The sequence below is a fragment of the Tachypleus tridentatus genome, chromosome 12, assembly GCF_004210375.1.
Source record: "Tachypleus tridentatus isolate NWPU-2018 chromosome 12, ASM421037v1, whole genome shotgun sequence".
Classification (NCBI taxonomy): Eukaryota; Metazoa; Arthropoda; class Merostomata; order Xiphosura; family Limulidae; genus Tachypleus; species Tachypleus tridentatus.
In genome coordinates this window covers 121298262-121323138 of record NC_134836.1, presented here as the reverse complement: position 1 = coordinate 121323138, position 24877 = coordinate 121298262, and the positions used below count along the sequence as shown (strand labels likewise).

The window sequence follows — 24877 nt, the reverse complement described above, 5'->3', positions numbered from 1 at the left end:
TGAACTGAGTGGGAAATCCCACCAGTTGTAGTAGGTTGGACAAGAATTGAAAGTGGAAGTTTTAAGAGTTTTCATCAGACCGTGACGAATTTCTATACAGTCATCTGGTGATCAGTGACTTACGTTACATCATCCATAGTGACCTTACAACTTTGAGCAAATAAATTTATTCTCTGTGACGTATATAGCTCAGTTTCAACATATGAAGGGTAGGTTGTGTCTCCGTTTTGTATTTCTAAATCTCATTATAATAAAACCGATTCATACCCCTTGTGACGTCTTACTTTCTCTACAGATATTAGTCCTGTTAATCTATGTAACGCTGTAATGTACGATAAGGTGTTTCCTGTTAATCCTGGTAACGCTCTAATGTACGATAAGGTGTTTCCTGTTAATCCGGGTAACGCTCTAATGTACGATAAGGTGCTTCCTGTTAATCCTGGTAACGCTCTAATGTACGATAAGGTGTTTCCTGTTAATCCGGGTAACGCTCTAATGTACGATAAGGTGCTTCCTGTTAATCCTGGTAACGCTCTAATGTACGATAAGGTGTTTCCTGTTAATCCGGATAACGCTCTAATGTACGATAAGGTGTTTCCTGTTAATCCGGGTAACGCTCTAATGTACGATAAGGTGTTTCCTGTTAATCCTGGTAACGCTCTAATGTACGATAAGGTGTTTCCTGTTAATCCGGATAACGCTCTAATGTACGATAAGGTGTTTCCTGTTAATCCTGGTAACGCTCTAATGTACGATAAGGTGTTTCCTGTTAATCCGGATAACGCTCTAATGTACGATAAGGTGTTTCCTGTTAATCCTGGTAACGCTCTAATGTACGATAAGGTGTTTCCTGTTAATCCGGATAACGCTCTAATGTACGATAAGGTGTTTCCTGTTAATCCTGGTAACGCTCTAATGTACGATAAGGTGTTTCCTGTTAATCCTGGTAACGCTCTAATGTACGATAAGGTGTTTCCTGTTAATCCGGATAACGCTCTAATGTAGGATAAGGTGTTTCCTGTTAATCCGGATAACGCTCTAATGTACGATAAGGTGTTTCCTGTTAATCCGGATAACGCTCTAATGTACGATAAGGTGTTTCCTGTTAATCCGGATAACGCTCTAATGTAGGATAAGGTGTTTCCTGTTAATCCTGGTAACGCTCTAATGTACGATAAGGTGTTTCCTGTTAATCCGGGTAACGCTCTAATGTACGATAAGGTGTTTCCTGTTAATCCGGGTAACGCTCTAATGTACGATAAGGTGTTTCCTGTTAATCCGGGTAACGCTCTAATGTACGATAAGGTGTTTCCTGTTAATCCGGGTAACGCTCTAATGTACGATAAGGTGTTTCCTGTTAATCCGGGTAACGCTCTAATGTACGATAAGGTGTTTCCTGTTAATCCGGGTAACGCTCTAATGTACGATAAGGTGTTTCCTGTTAATCTGGGTAACGCTCTAATGTACTATACAGGTGTTTCCTGTTAATCTGGGTAACGCTCTAATGTACTATACAGGTGTTTCCAGTTACTTCTTGTAAAATATTTATGTATTATGTATATAATATCTGAACATATTGTTCCAAACGACTAGAGACTTAAATTATTCGTTGGCACTTCCTTCTTTATCAAATGTATTAACATCTACCGTTGTGTAGAAAGTAGGACAATGGAGAACAGCTAGTGGTAATCAAACAAGCCTTTTTATTGGTCATTTATATGTAAATTAGCATTAAAGTTTTTAATTATAACCACATTTGGCAATCACATAACCTCTTAGTGTTTTTGCGATATCCATTAATCAAATAATAAGTTGATAAATTACAAAACTTTCAAAATAGCTTAACGCTATTACTTTAGCCATTTTAAAAGTCGTCTGCGTTTGTATAAAGGTTAAGCCTACTTTAGGGTAACAAATTAAGCCTACTTGAGAGTAACAAATACGAAGTCTACATATACTTCAGTAATTTGAGAATTCTGCTCGCGATACTGCATTTTTTTGCAAAATTGTTTGCAGTTATCAACATATATAGCGATAAAAAGGCAAGAAAAAATATAAATTATTCCAACACATCATGGTATGGAGAATTATTACGCTTAGCACATCCTAGAATAAATGCCCCTGTGATTTGCTTTATACATTGGTCTTAACGTGTTAAAATACAATGACAGTTGCTACTTGAAATGAACCCTTTGCAAATAGGAATGTAATTTATATATTTAAAAACGGCTGGTATGGGTAGAGAAAGCACTAGTAGAGAAGCGAACAACAATTTTCTCTACAAGTGGGTTTTCTCGTCATAAAGGATGCAATTTCGTCTCCATGTGAGCTATTAAACAATAACGTACTGGACTAGCTCGTAGAACATAAAAATAATATTTATCTATATCATTGTTGTGGTTTATTTTATTATTACGTCTAAGAATATTGTTGATTATATTCTGAATAATAATACGTTAATTTTTTCTTCCCAGTAATTTTCATACATGCACTTTCACTGATGTTTTACATTATTTACCACGAGTTTTCTGAGAATTTTCTACAATAACAATAACAAAACTTCAGTTCATTTTAAAATTAACATACACGTTGCTTCCTAGAAAATGCTAACATTCATGCGCCACACAAACACGTTAAAATAGTTTGCACATTTAGATGTTCACATATTCACAATCGAAGGTAACATTTTGCCACCAGATGGCTCCTTGAGACTATTTGATCGATTAATACTAAATATCGATTTGCATGCACGAGCGTGGTATACTAGAAGAGTTAGTAAACCATCACGGAGAAAGATCTTCCTAAAACTTCTGATTTTTTAGATTCCTGTAGCATGGTCTTTCCTCTTGTAATTATTTTATCTGTACAACAGGGGACGTCACCACATGGCCGCTGCTTGAATATTAGTGTTCATTTCTCCAAAGCGATGACAAGCAATACTCCTCGGTATGTCGGAGAATCTACACTAACAGAAAAATGTTCACGTAATGGTGAACCTCATTAATAATTAACTAAGTACATAGTAACAGACCTCTGAGAGACAAAACTTCCACAACTGGTAGAAGTGTCTAGAAGGAAAGAAAGAAATAAAACCTGACAACAGTAAATGCTCCCAACATACAAAATAGGTTTAAAGTTTTAGATCTCCCCAACACGCGGAAGAGGTTTATAACAGTAAACTTCCACAACATAAAGTAGTAGTTACTAACTGTCATCCACCAAAGGAACGGCGTTAAGTCTTCGGATTTACAACGCTAAAATTGGGGGTTCGATTCCCTTTGATGTACACAGCAGGTAGCCACATGTGGCTCCGCTAAAAGAAAAACACACAACTAAATACTAAGAGCTCTAGAGAGAAAGTAAAGTCTAAGTCGTTATAGAAATTATTTTGCAAGGGTATTATAAGATATTCCATCTTAGAAAAAATTCATTCCAGATAAAAGTTAGTGGAAAATAAATCCATATGTTTTTCTAAGTTATTTCGAATTGATAATTTACTGTGAAGTCTTTTAGTTATATCTTTCAAGTGAAAAACGAGTCACTCTCCTAGATTATTTTACTAAATCTCTCCAGTTTCCTAGTGATTGTTTCAGAGCATAGTGATGTTTGGCAATAAAACCCTCAGCGATAAGTCTGAATATGCATAGCCTTAAAAATCGGATTTTGATACTCGGGATGGGCACAGAACAGATGGCTCTTTGTGTTAACAGCAAACAAAGACAAGGCCACCTACCGATTAAAAGGAGGCATTAGTTCCTTCTTCGCGGCTTCTTTTTGGGTAAATTTGCCAAAGAGTGGAGGCTCACTGCTCGCTTGCCGTTGAAAATCGTGCTGACGTCACCGTCATCGTTCTCGTAAATTGTATTATCAATCCTATCCTGGCTTGGTCCTGGTATAGCGGCATCTGGTGAGAAAGTTGTTGGTTGGATCACCAAGTCAGTTTTGATGACAGAGTGGCTGTCTTGACCTACAAAGTAACGATACGGAGTATCATAGTCGACCTCCAAAATGGTAGAAAACTTGTTGGGAAAAAGAGTATCTACAATGACAACAGTGGTTCCAGCTAGAATGGCGACAACACCTGTAATTAATAAACTATTGATAATGATTCAGTTGAAAACAATCTTTATATTAAAATAAAAAGTAACATCAAATACATCTGGAATACAAGTAGCAATTAAACATTCAATTCTAGCGCTAAGTACTACAAAGATTATCCAAATTATAGCTCTAAGTAGCACAGAGGTGATCCTAATTATTGCTCTAACTAGAGCAGAGATAATCTTAATTGTAGCTCTAAGTAGAGCAGAGATAACCCTAACTAGAGCACTAATCGGTACAAGGATAATCCATGCCTAATACCAAATCACTGATAAGATACGGTGCAGATAGAAACGTTATAAATAAATGTAAGTAATAAACCTATTTCTCACTTTAAATTAAAAATAAAATTAAAATCAATTTTTAGTAAAGTATGTGAAAAAAGAACATGATGTTTAACAAGTAGACTGTGCAGTAGACGGCATTTATTCACAACGTCTACGAATAGACTGTGCAGTAGACGGCATTTATTCACAACGTCTACGAATAGACTGTGCAGTAGACGGCATTTATTCACAACGTCTACGAATAGACTGTGCAGTAGACGGCATTTATTCACAACGTCTACGAATAGACTGTGCAGTAGACGGCATTTATTCACAACGTCTACAAGTAGACTGTGCAGTAGACGGCATTTATTCACAACGTCTACAAGTAGTCTGTGCAGTAAACGGCATTTATTAACAGCTTCTGTAAGTAGTCTGTGCAGTAGACGGTATTTATTAACAACTTCTGTAAGTAGTCTGTACAGTAGAGACGGTATTTATTAACAACTTCTGTAAGTAGTCTGTACAGTAGAGACGGTATTTATTAACAACTTCTGTAAGTAGTCTGTACAGTAGAGACGGTATTTATTAACAACTTCTGTAAGTAGTCTGTACAGTAGAGACGGTATTTATTAACAACTTCTGTAAGTAGTCTGTACAGTAGAGACGGTATTTATTAACAACTTCTGTAAGTAGTCTGTACAGTAGAGACGGTATTTATTAACAACTTCTGTAAGTAGTCTGTACAGTAGACGGTATTTATTAACAACTTCTGTAAGTAGACTGTACAGTAGAGACGGTATTTATTAACAACTTCTGTAAGTAGTCTGTACAGTAGACGGTATTCATTAACAACTTCTGTAAGTAGTCTGTACAGTAGACGGTATTCATTAACAACTTCTGTAAGTAGTCTGTACAGTAGACGGTATTTATTAATAACTCCTGTAAGTAGACTGTACAGTAGTCGGTAGTTATTGACAACTTCTACAACATTTACTTTCAATATTCTGGTAAAACGAGCAAAATTGGGAAAAAATAAATGATGGCTTTTGTTCGATTCCAGTATAACGAACTGAATAGATGTACCATAACATTAAACGTACGATTCCATTATAACGAACTGAATAGATGTACCATAACATTAAACGTACGATTCCATTATAACGAACTGAATAGATGTACCATAACATTAAACGTACGATTCCATTATAACGAACTGAATAGATGTACCATAACATTAAACGTACGATTCCATTATAACGAACTGAATAGATGTACCATAGCATTAAACGGACAATTCCATTATAACGAACTGAATAGATGTACCATAACATTAAACGTACGATTCCATTATAACGAACTGAATAGATGTACCATAGCATTAAACGGACGATTCCATTATAACGAACTGAATAGATGTACCATAACATTAAACGTACGATTCCATTATGACGAACTGAATAGATGTACCATAACATTAAACGTACGATTCCATTATAACGAACTGAATAGATGTACCATAGCATTAAACGGACAATTCCATTATAACGAACTGAATAGATGTACCATAACATTAAACGTACGATTCCATTATAACGAACTGAATAGATGTACCATAACATTAAACGTACGATTCCATTATAACGAACTGAATAGATGTACCATAACATTAAACGTACGATTCCATTATAACGAACTGAATAGATGTACCATAGCATTAAACGGACAATTCCATTATAACGAACTGAATAGATGTACCATAGCATTAAACGGACAATTCCATTATAACGAACTGAATAGATGTACCATAGCATTAAACGGACAATTCCATTATAACGAACTGAATAGATGTACCATAGCATTAAACGTACGATTCCATTATAACGAACTGAATAGATGTACCATAACATTAAACGTACGATTCCATTATAACGAACTGAATAGATGTACCATAGCATTAAACGGACAATTCCATTATAACGAACTGAATAGATGTACCATAACATTAAACGTACGATTCCATTATAACGAACTGAATAGATGTACCATAACATTAAACGTACGATTCCATTATAACGAACTGAATAGATGTACCATAACATTAAACGTACGATTCCATTATAACGAACTCAATAGATGTACCATAACATTAAACGTACGATTCCATTATAACGAACTGAATAGATGTACCATAGCATTAAACGGACAATTCCATTATAACGAACTGAATAGATGTACCATAGCATTAAACGTACGATTCCATTATAACGAACTGAATAGATGTACCATAGCATTAAACGTACGATTCCATTATAACGAACTGAATAGATGTACCATAGCATTAAACGTACGATTCCATTATAACGAACTGAATAGATGTACCATAGCATTAAACGGACAATTCCATTATAACGAACTGAATAGATGTACCATAGCATCAAACGGACAATTCCATTATAACGAACTGAATAGATATACCATAGCATTAAACGTACGATTCCATTATAACGAACTGAATAGATGTACCATAACATTAAACGTACGATTCCATTATAACGAACTGAATAGATGTACCATAGCATTAAACGTACGATTCCATTATAACGAACTGAATAGATGTACCATAACATTAAACGTACGATTCCATTATAACGAACTGAATAGATGTACCATAACATTAAACGTACGATTCCATTATAACGAACTGAATAGATGTACCATAACATTAAACGTACGATTCCATTATAACGAACTGAATAGATGTACCATAACATTAAACGTACGATTCCATTATAACGAACTGAATAGATGTACCATAGCATTAAACGTACGATTCCATTATAACGAACTGAATAGATGTACCATAACATTAAACGTACGATTCCATTATAACGAACTGAATAGATGTACCATAACATTAAACGTACGATTCCATTATAACGAACTGAATAGATGTACCATAACATTAAACGTACGATTCCATTATAACGAACTGAATAGATGTACCATAACATTAAACGTACGATTCCATTATAACGAACTGAATAGATGTACCATAACATTAAACGTACGATTCCATTATAACGAACTGAATAGATGTACCATAGCATTAAACGTACGATTCCATTATAACGAACTGAATAGATGTACCATAGCATTAAACGTACAATTATTGGTCTGGCATGACCTGGTGTTTAGGGCGCTGAACTCGCAAACCAAAGGCTGTGGGTTCGAATTCTATCTACGAGCATGTTCACCCTTTCAGTGTGAAGGCATTATAATGTTAAGGCAAATTCCTTTAGTTATTGATTAAGGAATATCCCAGGACCAAATTCAAAATTATGCAAAACAAAAGTGAATTTATTTTTAAATGTTGTATTGAGGTAACCTGAGAACCAGACAAACCAAGGATACTGGCCAAATTGGCCCGGCATGGCCAAGTGTGTTGAGGCGTTCGACTCGTAATCCGAGGGTCGCGGGTTCGAATCCCGGTCGTACCAAACTTGCTCGCCCTTTCAGCCGTGGGAGCGTTATAATGTGGCGGTCAATCCCACTATTCGTTGGTTAAAGAGTAGCCCAAGAGTTGGCGGTGGGTTGCCTTCCCTCTAGTCTTACACTGCTAAATTAGGGTGTGTGTGTGTGTGTGTGTGTGTGTGTGTGTGTGTGTGTGTGTGTGTGTGTGTGTGTGTGTGTGTGTGTAAAGTTCGTAAAAGGACAAAACGCAAATCTAAAAATGTGAATGTATCTCCTCATGTACTCGTGTACCTATTTTGGTAAAGATCCGTCCACACCTTGCGAATTAGTTACATGGACACACAACAGGCAGAACTACTACATTTAACAGATTTTGAGTTCAAGTCCTGGCTTTAGCATCCTTTCTATCTTTTAGAAAAAGGCTACTCTTTTACCAAAGATGAGTGGGATTGACCGTCACATTATAACGTCCTCACGGCTGAAAGGGTGAGCATGTTTGGTGTGACGGGGATTCGAACCCGCGACCATCAAATTACGAGTCGAGTGCCTTAACCATCTGGCCATACTGGACCTCTAGTAACTAGTAGAAACAGTTATACGGGTGTTAGAAACTAGTTTTCTGCCTGCGTGTTTTAATAGAAAGTATGACAAGTTGTTACAAGTTGGCAGAACGTACTGACTGACCCAGTTTCTGGTACTAATCAGGACTGGGGGGGGGGGGGAAGGACAAGGCCCTAGCCAAGAGAAAGAATCTCAGTACCAGTCAATCGTGGCCCATGCTACTTGAGATCATTAACCTTGGGTAACTTGTAGACTGTGGTAGGTAAAATTAAGAAGATAAACTACAGCACGCACGTGACTCCTAGCTGGGCGAATCTAAACTCAGTAGAATAAATGTAACCAAAAGCATGCATGAGGAAGTTATAATCCAATATATTTAGTATTATCCTTTTTAACTACGATACATTGTACACTGTCAGGCCACTGCTGTCCATGCTGGATTATGTGTCACGTGCATGTCAGACCACTGCTGTCCATGCTGGATTATGTGTCACGTGCATGTCAGACCACTGCTGTCCATGCTGGATTATGTGTCTCGTGCATGCCAGACCACTGCTGTCCATGCTGGATTATGTGTCTCGTGCATGCCAGACCACTGCTGTCCATGCTGGATTATGTGTCACGTGCATGCTGGATTATGTGTCACGTGCATGCCAGACCACTGCTGTCCATGCTGGATTATGTATCATGCACATGTCAGACCACTGCTGTCCATGCTGGATTATGTATCATGCACATGTCAGACCACTGCTGTCCATGCTGGATTATGTATCATGCACATGTCAGACCACTGCTGTCCATGCTGGATTATGTATCACGCACATGTCAGACCACTGCTGTCCATGCTGAATTATGTGTCACGCACATGTCAGACCACTGCTGTCCATGCTGAATTATGTGTCACGTACATGTCAGACCACTGTTGTCCATGCTGGATTATGTATCACGTACATGTCAGACCACTGTTGTCCATGCTGGATTATGTATCACGTACATGTCAGACCACTGTTGTCCATGCTGGATTATGTATCATGTACATGTCAGACCACTGTTGTCCATGCTGGATTATGTATCATGTACATGTCAGACCACTGTTGTCCATGCTGGATTATAATACTTTAATTTTTTTAAAAAACCGAGAATTAAAAACTGGATATTTCCTAATACTGTAAACAAACAAAACTTGTATAATATAATATAAAACACATTGTGTACTGTTATATAACCGGAAATACCACATGTTATCAATTAGCACGAGTTTAAAATTAATCAGAGATAAGATATTTGAATATTCAACTAAAATAAAAGTTACAATCCATAACCTAACTCTAGGACTTTAATTCTACATGAAATAAAGTTGAACTAATAGCTCTATCCACTCTGTGTCTGCTTAAAACTCTTATATGTAACATGTTTGTTACTAAGTGTCCGTTTACTTTGAGGTGTCATTATGAATTTATAATGAGCATTGTGCAGTGCCTACTTTCAGCCTTAACCAATTTCTTAACAGAGGTTCACTGTTTCAAAAATAAAATACTTATGAAAAACTTGTTCCATCTCTCGTATCACTAAGTAAAACTTAAGGCGCGCTCTTTCTCTTTCTCCCTGAAGGTTTTATCAGTGGTCATTGAGCTGGCGACCAATAAACGTTCGAGCCAATTTCGACACTTTGGCACAATTTAGATTATCGACCACACCCCCTCAAAATGTACCCCCCTCTCACAACTGCGATTTTCTTCGCTATTCGTGTTTCTATTAATTCCTAGAGCAATAAGGTTTCTGGGCCACCGTCACGCTTCGAGCTTTCCTCCTCCATAGGGAAAACACTACTGAACTTTCGCAGTTGTCAAGCCAATGACCCGCATCCAATGCCAACGGGTGTTTTCAGCTCTCTAGAGAACAGCGTGTCAGTGATCTGCACATGGGGTGTTAACACGCGTTTATCCATCGCTTGTAATTGATTTGACGCCAGGCAGATCGTAAAAACAACAAAGCGCTGACGTACGAGTATAGCCGGAAAGTGAACATGTTGGAATAAAATGAAACTGAAACCTAGGAGAGAGTATTTAAATGAATTTAAAAATGGCACGCAAATTATCTTAGAGAGTTATCACTGAATGAAGCGATAAACGAAAATAAATATATCCACAACTGTTGGTGTATACACGTTTTAATAAGCGTGCTAGCTGTGCTAATTAAATGAATCGATAAGATAAAAAAAACAGTTTTCTTTCAGTTTTACAAATGAGATAAATGAAATAATAAAGAGAAAACATGATTTGTGTCTAGTTAGAGTTAAACCTCATTTTTTCAAACATATAAAATCAATAGAACAAGGACAACGAACGTAATTCGAGTTAAGCAAATTACGGTTTCGATACCAGCGGGAGGCAGGGAACAGTATCTCATTAGTGTAACTTTGTGCTTAGTAATAAACAAACATTACTTTTAACACAGATGCCTTCGTCAAAGAGAGAAAAAAAAAGGAATAGAGAGAAAACGTTGTATGTGTTTCCTCTACGCTTGCTCATGTAACTCGTTGTAATCACCGAAACTGACTGGAAGATGTACACTACTAGAGGGCGCCACTTCATTGTAGTACATAAAAACTGAACTACAAAAAAAATATTTAAACTGAATAACGATAGTTAATATATCTAAGCGACCGACATTAACGAAAAATAAAAATCAGTATTGAGTTAGATATATAAATGTATGTTTTTAAGCAGTGGCATGGCTAAAGTAGGCTTAACGTACGCAAATAAATCATAATGTTCTAACTGTCACTGTGCTGTTTGTCCGAAGATTTCACCTAACCAAAAAGACTTAAGTCCATTTTACGACACATTTCTGGTACATATTCCTAGAAGTCAAAAGAAGTGTCGGACACTTGACCAAATATCAATGATTCCTGAGCGTTATGTTTGAAGCGAGCGACTTTCATCAGTATTACAACATGACACATAATCCTATTTTCAATGACCGAACTAAGTTTAGAGCTACAAAAATTCACGACACAGATGTACAGACATACCTCATGTGTAATAAGATTACTGACACAAATTGTCCTCCTGCCCCAAGGAGGAATTGAGACATTTTGGGGTGAATAACGACTTTAACGAAATAATTTTATGTAAGGAAAACAGAAAAACATGACTGAATCCTGTCTCGAAGCGTTATGTAACAGTTCTTGAAAAACTGTACACACACACCGTACAACGGTTCTTGAAAAACTGTACACACACACCGTACAACGGTTCTTGAAAAACTGTACACACACACCGTACAACGGTTCTTGAAAAACTGTACACACACACCGTACAACAACGGTTCTTGAAAAACTGTACACACACACCGTACAACAACGGTTCTTGAAAAACTGTACACACACCACACAACAGTTCTTGAAAAACTGTACACACATCATACAACAGTTCTTTTCGATATCTTTCACTGAGGCATCCTGGAAATCTCCATAGCCTCGACAGCAATGACTCACAAGCACATCTTTCAATAATCGCCAGCTTTTAACTTATAATAATAAATAGCAAACAGTCATTAAATATTACCTCACAAAATAAATAATTTAATAATTAAACAGTTTTTATATCTGACATAACATGAAGATATGACTGAAGCACATTAAACGTGTACTCAAACAAAGAAATGAAATTAGACCTACCAGCTACTAATACAAGCCAGAAACACCAGCCATAACGAAACGAAAGATGCCCTCCTTCGAAAGGAATAGACAGAGGTTTCCTTGGTATAAGATGAAGAAACACAACATTGGTGGAAAGCATGGCGCCGCCAGTGAGCTGCATGCAATATGCTCCATACCTGGGTAAGGTGCACAGCAATATGTTCATCAACAGCCACAAAGAAAACGCCACCCTGGTGAGAAAAATATGAAATGTTAACAAAAACTAGCATTGTTGGTCTGAACCGTTTTATTGAACAATTTTTTTTTGATAGATCAGAAAACATGCAGAAGTTGTAGAGAGTTGAGTACGTTATATTAAAACGATTCTTAATATGTAAATCAGCAAGTCATGTGACAACCACAGCTCATATAAAGCCATGGTGGGACAGAATGAATCAGAACTACGTTTTGACATTGTGCGGTATCAAGGTACGCAGTGCGTTGCCACTAAAAATTTGATCGTTTTTGAGAAGGGCATTGAACAGTTCTTTCTGGAGCAAACTATCTATACACTCAGCTCATAAAGATGTGTTCAGATCGGAAATTTAGATATTCCAAGAGGAGGATATCTTGTGTATTATGGAATTCGGGAACGGAGAAATTCGAGTCAATTTAAGAAACCAGGGCAAACCAGAAAGATTGTTTGTTTGTTTGATATTTGAATTTCGTGCAAAGCTACACGAGGACTATCTGCGCTAGCTGTCCATAATTTAGCAGTGTAAGATTAGAGGAAATGCAGCTAGTCATCACCACCCACCGCCAACTCTTGGGCTACTCTTTAACAAACGAATAGTGGGACTGATCGTAACATTATAACGCCCCCACGGTTGAAAGGGCGAGTATGTTTGGTGTGACGAGGATTTGAACCTGCGACCCTCGGATTACGAGTCGAGTGCCCTAACCACCTGGCCATGCCGGACCGATATTAAGAAAGAGGCCTACAACAAGTGAAACTCCAGCCATTGTAAACAAATCGTCATCTCTTGTACAGTAATTAACATGCGAGATCTGTCGTATTGCTAGGTAGTTAATAGATCCGTGGATTGAGATCATAAGCGCTGATATTTTCGGCGTTTTAGTATAATATCGGTCATAATTTTGTATTCTAATTTTTCAAGACACTAACTGGAGATTCGGGGCGCTTTCAAATACAATCGGGGATCGGCCCCCGTATACCATTGTCTAACAACGTCTCTGGATTAAAATAAAGGCCAGTGACAAAAACTACATGTGCCCCAAGCAACAGTACATAACCAAAAGCAAGTTTCAAATATATTTATATATAAAAAATTAAAAAAAAACTTAAACAAAATTATTTATTTCTTTAGTGGAAATCTCACGAGTGTTGCAAGGGAAAAATCACGGTAACTAAGCCTACATAGAAATATCTTAATAGAACCCACTCTGTGATGTCATTCTGAGTTGTTAGTTCACTTTTAAACTAAACTTTCATTAAAAATATTGTTTTTTGTTGTGGATGGTAAACATTACTGTAGGTTAAATATAAGTGCATTATTGTAGAACGGTCAGACAATTCCAGTTTCATAAAAAAACAGACACAGCGCCCCCATAAACCCCGGTGAGCGAAAATTAAACGTTGTGGGGACTAGAAGAATACGATGTTAATTTCTTAATAGGTACAAAATAGTGAAATAAGTATAATTTTTCTTTTGACATTATTTGGAAAAACAATTGTAATACCTAATCTAGTAAGTACAAAAGTTACGTCTATCCCCTAACTATACAGATTTAAAACATTTTAGTAACGTCACCACTTACCACAGAATAAATCCAGAATAGTACCCAGCTAATCGATACCTCCGACCCCAGCAGAAGCCCTCTAGATCTTGACTCAGGTACTCTGCTATAGTTAGAATAGGGTAGGGCAGACCCTTGATCAAGGCTTTTCTGTATTCTCCTTTCAAATCTGTGGCTAAAATAGACATACAAAAAACAAATGGGTTTTCTTTCCGCTTTGTAGTTTTTCTTACCAGTCAAATGATCTTAGTTATCCAGCTGAAAATAACAATATATATATTTTGTTGTCTTTAAAGTACTGAGAGTTAATACTGCGAGAGAGGAAGAAAACCTGGACAAGTATTGTATTTTACCTGGTACCATACAAAATAAGTAACCTTTGGTTTATTATCATGTTTACAAACTTGCCTCGTGTAATTTATAACATTTCAGACAAGAATTCATGTTTGTTAATGGTTTACATTAAATGTTAACTTTGTGTAAAATAGTAAAACTAGATGGAGTTTAGTACAGGTTTCATTTATTCTATGTGATGGTAAGACACGTGTACAGGTTTCACTTATTCTATGTGATGGTAAGACACGTGTACAGGTTTCACTTATTCTATGTGATGGTAAGACACGTGTACAGGTTTCACTTATTCTATGTGATGGTAAGACACGTGTACAGGTTTCACTTATTCTATGTGATGGTAAGACACGTGTACAGGTTTCACTTATTCTATGTGATGGTAAGACACGTGTACAGGTTTCACTTATTCTATGTGATGGTAAGACACGTGTACAGGTTTCACTTATTCTATGTGATGGTAAGACACGTGTACAGGTTTCATTTATTCTATGTGATGGTAAGACGTGACACGTGTACAGGTTTCACTTATTCTATGTGATGGTAAGACACGTGTACAGGTTTCATTTATTCTATGTGATGGTAAGACACGTGTACAGGTTTCACTTATTCTATGTGATGGTAAGACGTGTATAGGTTTCACTTATTCTATGTGATGGTAAGACGTGACACGTGTGCACAGGTTTCATTTATTCTATGTGATGGTAAGACGTGTGCACAGGTTTCATTTATTGTATGTGATGGCAAGACGTGTGTACAGGTTTCATTTATTCTATGTGATGGTAAGACGTGTGCACAGGTTTCATTTATTGTATGTGATGGCAAAACGTGTGCACAGGTTTCATTTATTGTATGTGATGGCAAGACGTGTGCACAGGTTTCATTTATTGTATGTGATGGCAAGACGTGTGGACAGGTTTCATTTATTGTATGTGATGGCAAGACGTGTGCACAGGTTTCATTTATTGTATGTGATGGCAAGACGTGTGGACAGGTTTCATTTATTGTATGTGATGGCAAGACGTGTGGACAGGTTTCATTTATTGTATGTGATGGCAAGAGACGTGTACAGGTTTCATTTATTGTATGTGATGGTAAGGCGTGTGCACAGGTTTCATTTATTGTATGTGATGGTAAGACGTGTGCACAGGTTTCATTTATTGTATATAATAGAAACACGTGTCGACGGTTTAAATCTCTGTCTTAACAAACATGCTCGCCCCCTTCAGCCGTGTTGGCGTTATAGTGTTACTTTCAATCCCACTATTCACTGTTATAAAAAGAGTAGCCCAGAAGTTGGCAGTGGGAGTGATGACTAGCTGCCTTCCCTCTAGTCTTACACTACTAAATTAAGGACAGCTATGCGCAGATATCTCTCGTTTAGTTTCGCGTGACATACAACAAAGAAACAAACAAACAAGCTAAGAGCCAATTTTCTTAAGTTAATAGCTTATCGAGATTATAATGTATTGTTTCATCAGCTGATTACAGTCGAGTTTGACGATATTTTCCGCCGTAATCACAATAATATCTGAATGAATTAATCGTTTTTATAATCACAACTATTGTAGCTGTCGCAGTAAAATGAGGCCATGTCTTACTTAAGCAGTCTTCTTTCAACCATGTTTCGATATTCACTTTCACTGGACAAAAAAAAAACAACAATAAAACTATATTTAATAATAATAATAATACAGTACAGTTGTCTGAGTAATAACCACTTGGAACCAAACTATTATCATCAGCCCTGGTACCCTGAATATTATCTCTGAAAGATCAAGACTTCCCCTGACAATTTTTAGAAGATTGTTTTTTGTTCTCGCAGAAAACTGGCACATCACGAAATACTCTTACACCCTATTTCTTAGTCAAGCATTCCAAACATCGAACCATTATTGTCCGATATGAGATAAAGATAATCGCTCCAACTCGGTGGTTTCAGAGGTCATTTTGGAATCGCCAGTGTTCAGAATTGTATAATCGAATACCCGATTGTCGTTAGAGGAAGGAATTTCGGACGTTTGGGTTACGGTTCCATAATAAAAATAATTACCAAGAGGATAACCAACAGTTGAACGGTCATTAATCTATTATATATAAAAAGTAATTGTAATATAAGAATAAATGCTAATCATATATTTAGTTTGTGAATACTATGTGTCAGGCGTAGTCAGTCGGTCCTACTTTGAGCTGTTGATCTAAAGAATGATTGATTGTTAGTTGTATCTGCCGCCACAAGGGGTATGATCGGCCCAAATTTAAAAAGAAAGAAGTAGTAAAATCACAGAAAAGTGAAACAACTGTTTTCATAATTCTAATTAATTTTTTTAATTTCCGTTAAAAGGAATTAATATTTTGTTTTAATCAAAACGTTTTTGCACAATTTAACTTTTTATTTTAATGTTTATCGTTTTCAATGTTTCAAGAAGATAATTCAAAACAAATATTATTGTATACTGAACACAATAAAGTATTTCGATTTTAAACAATAATAAAAGGCTCTAGTAAAGACTGGATACAATATTATATATGATTTGCAACAATAAAAAAGTTCCACTAAATAAAGGAAACAATATATTATACGATTTGCAACAATAAAAGTTCCTCTAAATACTGGACACAATAAATTATATAATTTCAAACAATAATAAAAACCTACCTTCAATCCAGTTGAATCTTTCGTTGTAATTTATGTCTTCTAATAATATATTTTTCGGGACAGCTGATCAAAAAAATGCAATCAATAATTACGAGCCATTTTAAAGAGATTATATCACATTAAGCAACTCACATAAACATTAAAAAGGATGGAAAATAACAACAACTGGTGGAATAATTTCATGAAACAGAATTTATATTTTAGGTTGTTTGTTTATTATTAATCATAATGCTCTGCTAAGGACTGTACCACTGCGGGTATCGAAGAGTGATTTTTAGTCTTAAAATAACTCAAATACAAGCTGAGCCACCAGAGGGAAGCTTATTTACATAAAAATTATTAATACACGACTTGTTTGATACGTTTTTACGCAAAACTTTAAAATGATTATATACATTTAACCACTCTAACGTTTTAATTGATACAAAAGAGGGTTTAATTGTGTTTGCTGCTGAGCGTAAAGATACAGTTAGGAGGGGGTGTCGGATATTCTAACAAAGATACACAAATGATATCTACACTCGTAATTTGAGGGACGCGGGTTCGAATCCCCGTCACACAAAACATGCTCGCCCTTTCAGCTTTGGAGGCGTTATAATGTGACGGTCAATCCCTCTATTCGTTGGTAACAGAGTAGCCCAAGAGTTAGCGGTGGGTGGTGATAAGTAGCTGCCCTTCCTTTAGCTTTACGCTGCTAAATTAGGGATGGCTAGCGCAGATAGCCCTCGAGTAGCTTTGCTCGAAATTCAAATCAAATCCTCTTAATTTTAACTGAAAATGGAAAATAAACAGCACCCATCACCGACTTCTGGGAGTAATATAACATAATAAGAATTTCACCGTCACTCGTTTAATACCCTTATGGGCCTACAAAGTAAGGATTGTGATTTTGTGACAACGAAACACGAACCATGGACCTTTGAACCCATGGTTCGACACACTAACCACTGGGCCACGCCCTGCAGACACTAAGAGGCCCTGCAGACACTAAGAGTAAAAGCAGCAAGTCAATATCTACTGACAACTATCAGGCTACTTTAATCTGGGACTTGACTGTCATTCTTATATCGCACTCACTGTCCCACAGGGCAGAGAGAGTTTTGGCTTTTATGAGCCATTGCAACTGGGAAATCATTATATATATTGTGTGTGTGTGTGTGTGTGTGTTTTCTCATAGCAAAGCCACATTGGGCTATCTGCTAAGCCCACCGAGGGGAATCGAACCCCTAATTTTAGCGCTCTAAATCCGTAGACTTACCGCTGTACTAGCGGGGTGTGTGCATATATTACATTTAAAACTATAACTTACAACAATATTACTTGTACCATAAACACAAACATATCAAATAGAGCCTCGTACGTTAATTTAAATTTATTACCATAGCAGGTTAACTGCTCAATATTAGAGTGGATAAAACATTCATTACAGTATTCCATTAGCACTTGTTACCTCGGAGGGTTATATTGACGCCAGTAAAGCCAATGTGTACTCCCACGCCTGTTTCAACCTTCTGTCTAGAAAATGCATAGTGGGAAGTGTATATCGAAGACTGTGCCACGTGCCAATCAGAACCGAAGTTAGAGACTAAAAGAAAAAATGAAAGAAAAGCTGATTCTGGATGTTTCTTTTTTTGTTACCTAGACGTATCCAAGCGCTTAAATATTAGAGATTATGGCTAAAATATCGAGTTGGCCTTTCTTTATATCGGCTAAAGTAGTTTTTCTAAATAAAGGCTTAAAGACAGTTATTTTTAATTTGTTACAAAGACATTTGATTTTTTTTTTTACCTTATTACAGTTACTGTTAAAATCTTTAATGTACTAACTTACAATCAGTATAGATTTTCAGGTGCTTAACAAGACACGAGATATTTTATTATCATTAAACCTACCTTCTTGTTATTAATAAGTGTGGAATAAATACTTAGATTATAAATTTGTAACAAGTTTTCACTATATAAGACACGGAAATTACACTGTTAGCGTTCGAATACGTGGAAAATTATAATTTAAAAAAACTCCACACCAAGTAATTTCACTATTATGAAGCAATGAAAACTAATATACACTGTAAGCCTAAAAATATTCATTGTTAATTAGAATTATTATCATCCAAAGTACGTTAAAGCTTCTGACGGGGACGAAATACCATTCTGGAAATCAGTTTGTTTGTTTTATTAAATAGTGACAACTTGTGCAAGAAAAGTATTTATTCCAATATTATTGTCGTTTTACATATATATGTGACGTTTGGAATAGTTTTCACGAATCATAAAGTAACTTTTTAGATTACTAAACCTGATTTTCGTGTTTGCCGTGCGAACGTTTCAGTATTTCATACTTCTTCATAACTACGAATGTAATATGAAACAAAAACACGTGACAAAGAAACCAATCAAGAAACAGGCGGTTCCGAACAATACAGTCTTCGAAACTAAAGGATCAAAATAACGTGTCATGATAACAGATAATTAGTTTCGTACAAGTGGCTTGGTAAAACTTAATGTTCGGTGGTTAGGTAGGGTTAAACCATAGACGTCACTAGGCCTAAGAAAAGAGTCACGATCTAGAATAGTTTTACTCTTTGCAACATGGAAGTAAAGGTGAAAATACAATCTGATAAAACCTGAAACCACTGGGCAAAACGGAAAATTCCAAAACTATATTTTGATTGTGATGTCGCGAAAACTTTCTGAGACAAAACGCACAACACAGCACCAAGAATACATATTATATATGTATGTAAATAAGATGAACAGAAATAATGATACAAATACCATGAACTAATAATTAAAGTTGTTTCCGTTAGGGTTTTATCTTGTTTTCAGAAGCCGTCGTATGTTGCTATAGCATATTACATTGTTAGCTAGGTTTCAAAGATAATTTTAGTCTAAAGCAAAAAACCCGATAAATGAATGTAACGTTTTGTATTTCCGTTATAACAAAATTCGAGTTTCGTTTAGGGAAAAGCATGAAATCTAAGTTTATTTGAAACTTTATTTCCCTCAAATTTTAAGTGTATATATAAACATGTTAGTTATTGTACATTTTTTTAAGCATTAAACAAATAAATATCTGCACTAATAATCACCGGTACTTATAAAACATTAAATACATAAACATGTATTGTAATAATAATTATTATTATTATGTATAATACATTAAAATATTAATCGTATAATCCAATCATTTTAATTATCTATACAATACGATAGAGTAACCATAATTTAAATAACATTAAACATATAACTGTATACACTTACAACAATCATTACTAATGAAATCTTTAATTTCAAATAATATTAATAAAATGTAAATATTTGACTGTATGCTACAATATTTATATGAAAAATGAAGTTCTATATGTATAACCCATAATGGATCTATATTTATGAAATCTTAAAGTCTTAACTACATACAAAACAAGCACCATGTCCATAATGTTTAGCTCTTAATTAAATATTATAAAAATAATCACCCTTAAAACTTAGTTTTATTAACTAGAGGCCAAAGTGCATTTATGTGTCTAGTAAGACGTATGTTTTAGGTCATAAGACAGGTCTTTTTGGTGTTGTTGGATAAAGTTACGCGATCACCAAGACTAGGTTATCTACTTTCAAGTTGGATAACAAAAATTGAGGCAAACCTAAATGATTATGTAAGCTATTTTTATATTATTTATAAAAACAAACACAAACAATAAAATGTATTCTGTTTGTTTTTTACTATTAAAACATGAGCTGTAAATACGGTAGGGCAGTTCCAGTCAGTAATAGGCCAAGTTAATTAAAACCTGGTGTTTTATACGTGACGCCATCTTAAGAAATAAACATTACACAAGCCTCTGTTAGACGAGGAAAGCTAACTTTTACCAGTTTTTACATTTTCAAATCGACTCACCAAGAATGACTGCTCCAATGAAGAGACTAAGAGTGACATACACAAATGTTGAAAGTCTCTGTAAAACAAAAACAAATAAGAACAACCTATAAAACAGACAAAACGATAGTTTCAACTTAAAGTTCAAACTTTATTAATTAAAGCACAATTCTAGCAAAAAACAACCAGGTATTTATTAAATGTAAATTAAAACAAATAAAATATTTAACAAACTAACATGAATGACCTGTGATATTGCAATTCGTACTTTTGTAAATTCAGTTTTATTGAATTGATCAGAGAGGCGTTATAATGTCACGATTAATTCCACTATTTATTGACAAATAGTAGCCCAGAGTTAGCAGTGGGTGGTGATAATTAGCTGTCTTCCCTCTATTCTTACAGTGCTAAATGAAAAACGGCTAGCGCAAATAGCCCTCGTGTAGCTTTTCATGAAACTCAAAAAATAAATTCCACTGGTTTATACGCTCGTTTATTCATTGTAAGTTTGTAACTCCAAACCGGCAATCGTGCCTGAAACAATCTAAAACTTCCTCAGCTAAAAGGTGTATCTTACATCCACGAATATCTGGAATATCAAAACGAACAACACGTTGAATATTCCAATATAAGTTAGAGCACCCTTTCTTCAGAACTTTGAAGACCATCTTCATGATATATCTGAATTGTTAGGTAAAATCTCACACAAGCCTGCTACCAGGCATAGAAATACACTCATCCTTTGTTCGGGAAAAACCTGATACAGTCTTTGCAGGCCCGGCATGGCCAGGTAGTAAAGGCACTCAACTCGTAATCTGAGGGTCGCGGGTTCAAATCCCCGTCACATTAATCATGCTCGCCCTTTCAGCCAATGGGGTCGTTATAATGTAACGGTCAATCCCACTATTCGTTGGTAAAGAGTAACCTAAGAGTTGACGGTGGGTGATGATGACTAGTTGCCTTCCCTCCAGTCTTACACTGCTAAAATCAGCAAACCAGCCTTGGCAACCACACATTTTGATCAGTTTGACGAATTGTGAACACAAGTGAGGTCATAAGGATCAGAAGTCGAGTTCGAAATGTCGTTTTGAAAACTTGATATAACTGGTGGAGCTCAACTTTAAGTTATTAATGTTCTTTAACTGGTGTAGCTCAGTTTTAAGTTATTAATGTTCTTTACCTGGTAGAGATCAGCTATAAGTTACTAATGTTCTTTACCTGGTAGAGGTCAGCTTTAAGTTACTAATGTTCTTTACCTGGTGGAGCTCAGCTTTAAGTTACTAATGTTCTTTACCTGGTGGAGCTCAGCTTTAAGTTACTAATGTTCTTTACCTGGTGGAGCTCAGCTTTAAGTTACTAATGTTCTTTACCTGGTGGAGCTCAGCTTTAAGTTACTAATGTTCTTTACCTGGTGGAGCTCAGCTTTAAGTTACTAATGTTCTTTAAGTGGTAGAGGTCAGCTTTAAGTTACTAATGTTCTTTAAGTGGTAGAGGTCAGCTTTAAGTTACTAATGTTCTTTAAGTGGTAGAGATCAGGTTTAAGTTACTAATGTTCTTTACCTGGTAGAGGTCAGCTTTAAGTTACTAATGTTCTTTACCTGGTAGAGGTCAGCTTTAAGTTACTAATGTTCTTTACCTGGTGGAGCTCAGCTTTAAGTTACTAATGTTCTTTACCTGGTGGAGCTCAGCTTTAAGTTACTAATGTTCTTTAAGTGGTAGAGGTCAGCTTTAAGTTACTAATGTTCTTTACCTGGTGGAGCTCAGCTTTAAGTTACTAATGTTCTTTACCTGGTGGAGCTCAGCTTTAAGTTACTAATGTTCTTTACCTGGTAGACTCAGCTTTAAGTTACTAATGTTCTTTACCTGGTGGAGCTCAGCTTTAAGTTACTAATGTTCTTTACCTGGTAGAGCTCAGCTTTAAGTTACTAATGTTCTTTACCTGGTGGAGCTCAGCTTTAAGTTACTAATGTTCTTTACCTGGTGGAGCTCAGCTTTAAGTTACTAATGTTCTTTACCTGGTGGAGCTCAGCTTTAAGTTACTAATGTTCTTTACCTGGTAGAGCTCAGCTTTAAGTTACTAATTTTCATTAACTGGTAGAGGTCAGCTTTAAGTTACTAATGTTCATTAACTGGTAGAGGTCAGCTTTAAGTTACTAATGTTCATTAACTGGTAGAGGTCAGCTTTAAGTTACTAATGTTCTTTAACTGGTAGAGGTCAGCTTTAAGTTAATGTTCTTTACCTGGTAGAGGTCAGCTTTAAGTTACTAATGTTCTTTACCTGGTGGAGCTCAGCTTTAAGTTACTAATGTTCTTTACCTGGTGGAGCTCAGCTTTAAGTTACTAATGTTCTTTACCTGGTGGAGCTCAGCTTTAAGTTACTAATGTTCTTTACCTGGTGGAGCTCAGCTTTAAGTTACTAATGTTCATTAACTGGTAGAGGTCAGCTTTAAGTTACTAATGTTCATTAACTGGTAGAGGTCAGCTTTAAGTTACTAATGTTCATTAACTGGTAGAGGTCAGCTTTAAGTTACTAATGTTCATTAACTGGTAGAGGTCAGCTTTAAGTTACTAATGTTCTTTAACTGGTAGAGGTCAGCTTTAAGTTAATGTTCTTTACCTGGTAGAGGTCAGCTTTAAGTTACTAATGTTCTTTACCTGGTGGAGCTCAGCTTTAAGTTACTAATGTTCTTTACCTGGTAGAGGTCAGCTTTAAGTTACTAATGTTCTTTACCTGGTAGAGCTCAGCTTTAAGTTACTAATGTTCTTTACCTGGTAGAGGTCAGCTTTAAGTTACTAATGTTCTTTACCTAGAGCTCTTACATTTTACCCGACCTTCTGTAACTGAGCGACAGGCATAAGGTTTGATTCTTAATCACAAGAGTTTGGGTTATTTGAGTTTTTATTTGTTTGCTATCAGATATTTGCGCAAAGCTACTCAAGAGCTAACTGCGCTAGCCGTCCCAAATTTGAACTGAAAGAAGACAGCCTACAACCAACCAACTGTTGACCAAACGGTGGGACTTGAAAGTAACCCTTAAAACACATCGACGTTTTTAATTTTAACGGCAACAGTATGTAGATGGACTTGCAGATCGGTGGTCCAGCACACTAAAAATTGGGTTACAAGTAGGGCTACAGGTCAGTTTTAAAGAAGAACAGCAACACAAATTCTGTGCACTTAATAATAAAAATACTATTTTACTTTCAATCACAACAGGTTAATGTACTAGTCCTTTCATTCTCTGTGGACTGTTCAGAAAGTGACAGATAAATATATTATCCTGATTCTCACCAATCATCAGCTACGTTACATGAAGCCACCTAGCTTTCTTATCCTGATTCTCACCAATCATCAGCTACGTCACATGAAGCCACCTAGCTTTCTTTTCATGTCGCTCATAAGGAGTCTACGATGTACTTGAATCCTCACATACAACCAATAGTGTCATCATTCAACCAAGGACTCTCAGGACTGAAATTTTGTAATAAATTAACTTACAGAGATTTAAAAGAACTGGTGCAATATTAAAATGTATTCTCGAGACGGCTAGTACGAGTATTAATACTTTGATTAAAATAAAGTACAGAACAACGTTTGGAACTTCTTAGGTCATCTTCAAGTTAACAAAGATAGAGCTGATACAATGCCATTCGGATAAAACCAGTTCCACGTTCTCTCAGCGACTAATTCTGACACTTGGAAGTAGCCCTCTAGGTCATTCTTCTTTCAAAGCTTCTCAGAAATCAACTATCCGGTACAATATTTTGTAAGCATATATTTTATATTAGATAAAGACAAGCTATCAACGTCTTTCATGTAAACCACAGTCTCACGATATTAAAGATTTTACGTTATACATTAGAAAATGTCGTCACGCCAATCACTCCCACATCCACCAGAGTAATTTCACTCCTACTGGCCGAGGACCAGTTTTCACCACATACTCAGTCCATATAGGTGGGTGGTGAGCTCAGGTTAGTTTTATATTTGCTGGGTGCTAGTAACCCTCACTTTAAGAACTATCAAATCTTCAACAATACCAAAAGCTCCAGAGAAATGTAGCTCCATTCACCTATATTAAAATGTTGTACTAGTCACTTCGACCAGTAGTCTTCACTTATTTCCAC

General features: G+C 36.1%; 1 protein-coding gene across 1 annotated transcript; it reads right to left on the bottom strand.

Moving 5' to 3' along the window:
• Window positions 1–1680: 1680 nt before the first annotated feature.
• On the bottom strand, window positions 1681–21417 carry LOC143235749 (dual oxidase maturation factor 2-like). Its single transcript, XM_076473953.1, has 7 exons — window positions 21272–21417; window positions 20771–20856; window positions 18321–18455; window positions 16871–16933; window positions 13885–14038; window positions 12085–12296; window positions 1681–4081 (listed from the first exon to the last, which is right to left on the bottom strand). The coding sequence occupies exons 1-7, from the start codon at window positions 21415–21417 to the stop codon at window positions 3750–3752; spliced, it is 1128 nt and encodes a 375-aa protein (XP_076330068.1). The 3' UTR covers window positions 1681–3749.
• Window positions 21418–24877: the final 3460 nt, after the last annotated feature.

What these genes read in the sequence shown, in the direction of transcription:
- LOC143235749 (XM_076473953.1), bottom strand. Translation starts at nt 21,417, where the DNA reads ATGGTCTTCAAAGTTCTGAAGAAAGGGTGCTCTAACTTATATTGGAAT. An exon ending in TATTCTGGATTTATTCTGTG is followed by an intron (nt 12,297 to 13,884) that starts GTAAGTGGTGAC and finishes TTTTCTCACCAG; the next exon opens with GGTGGCGTTTTCTTTGTGGC. An exon ending in CTGGCTTGTATTAGTAGCTG is followed by an intron (nt 4,082 to 12,084) that starts GTAGGTCTAATT and finishes TATTAATTACAG; the next exon opens with GTGTTGTCGCCATTCTAGCT.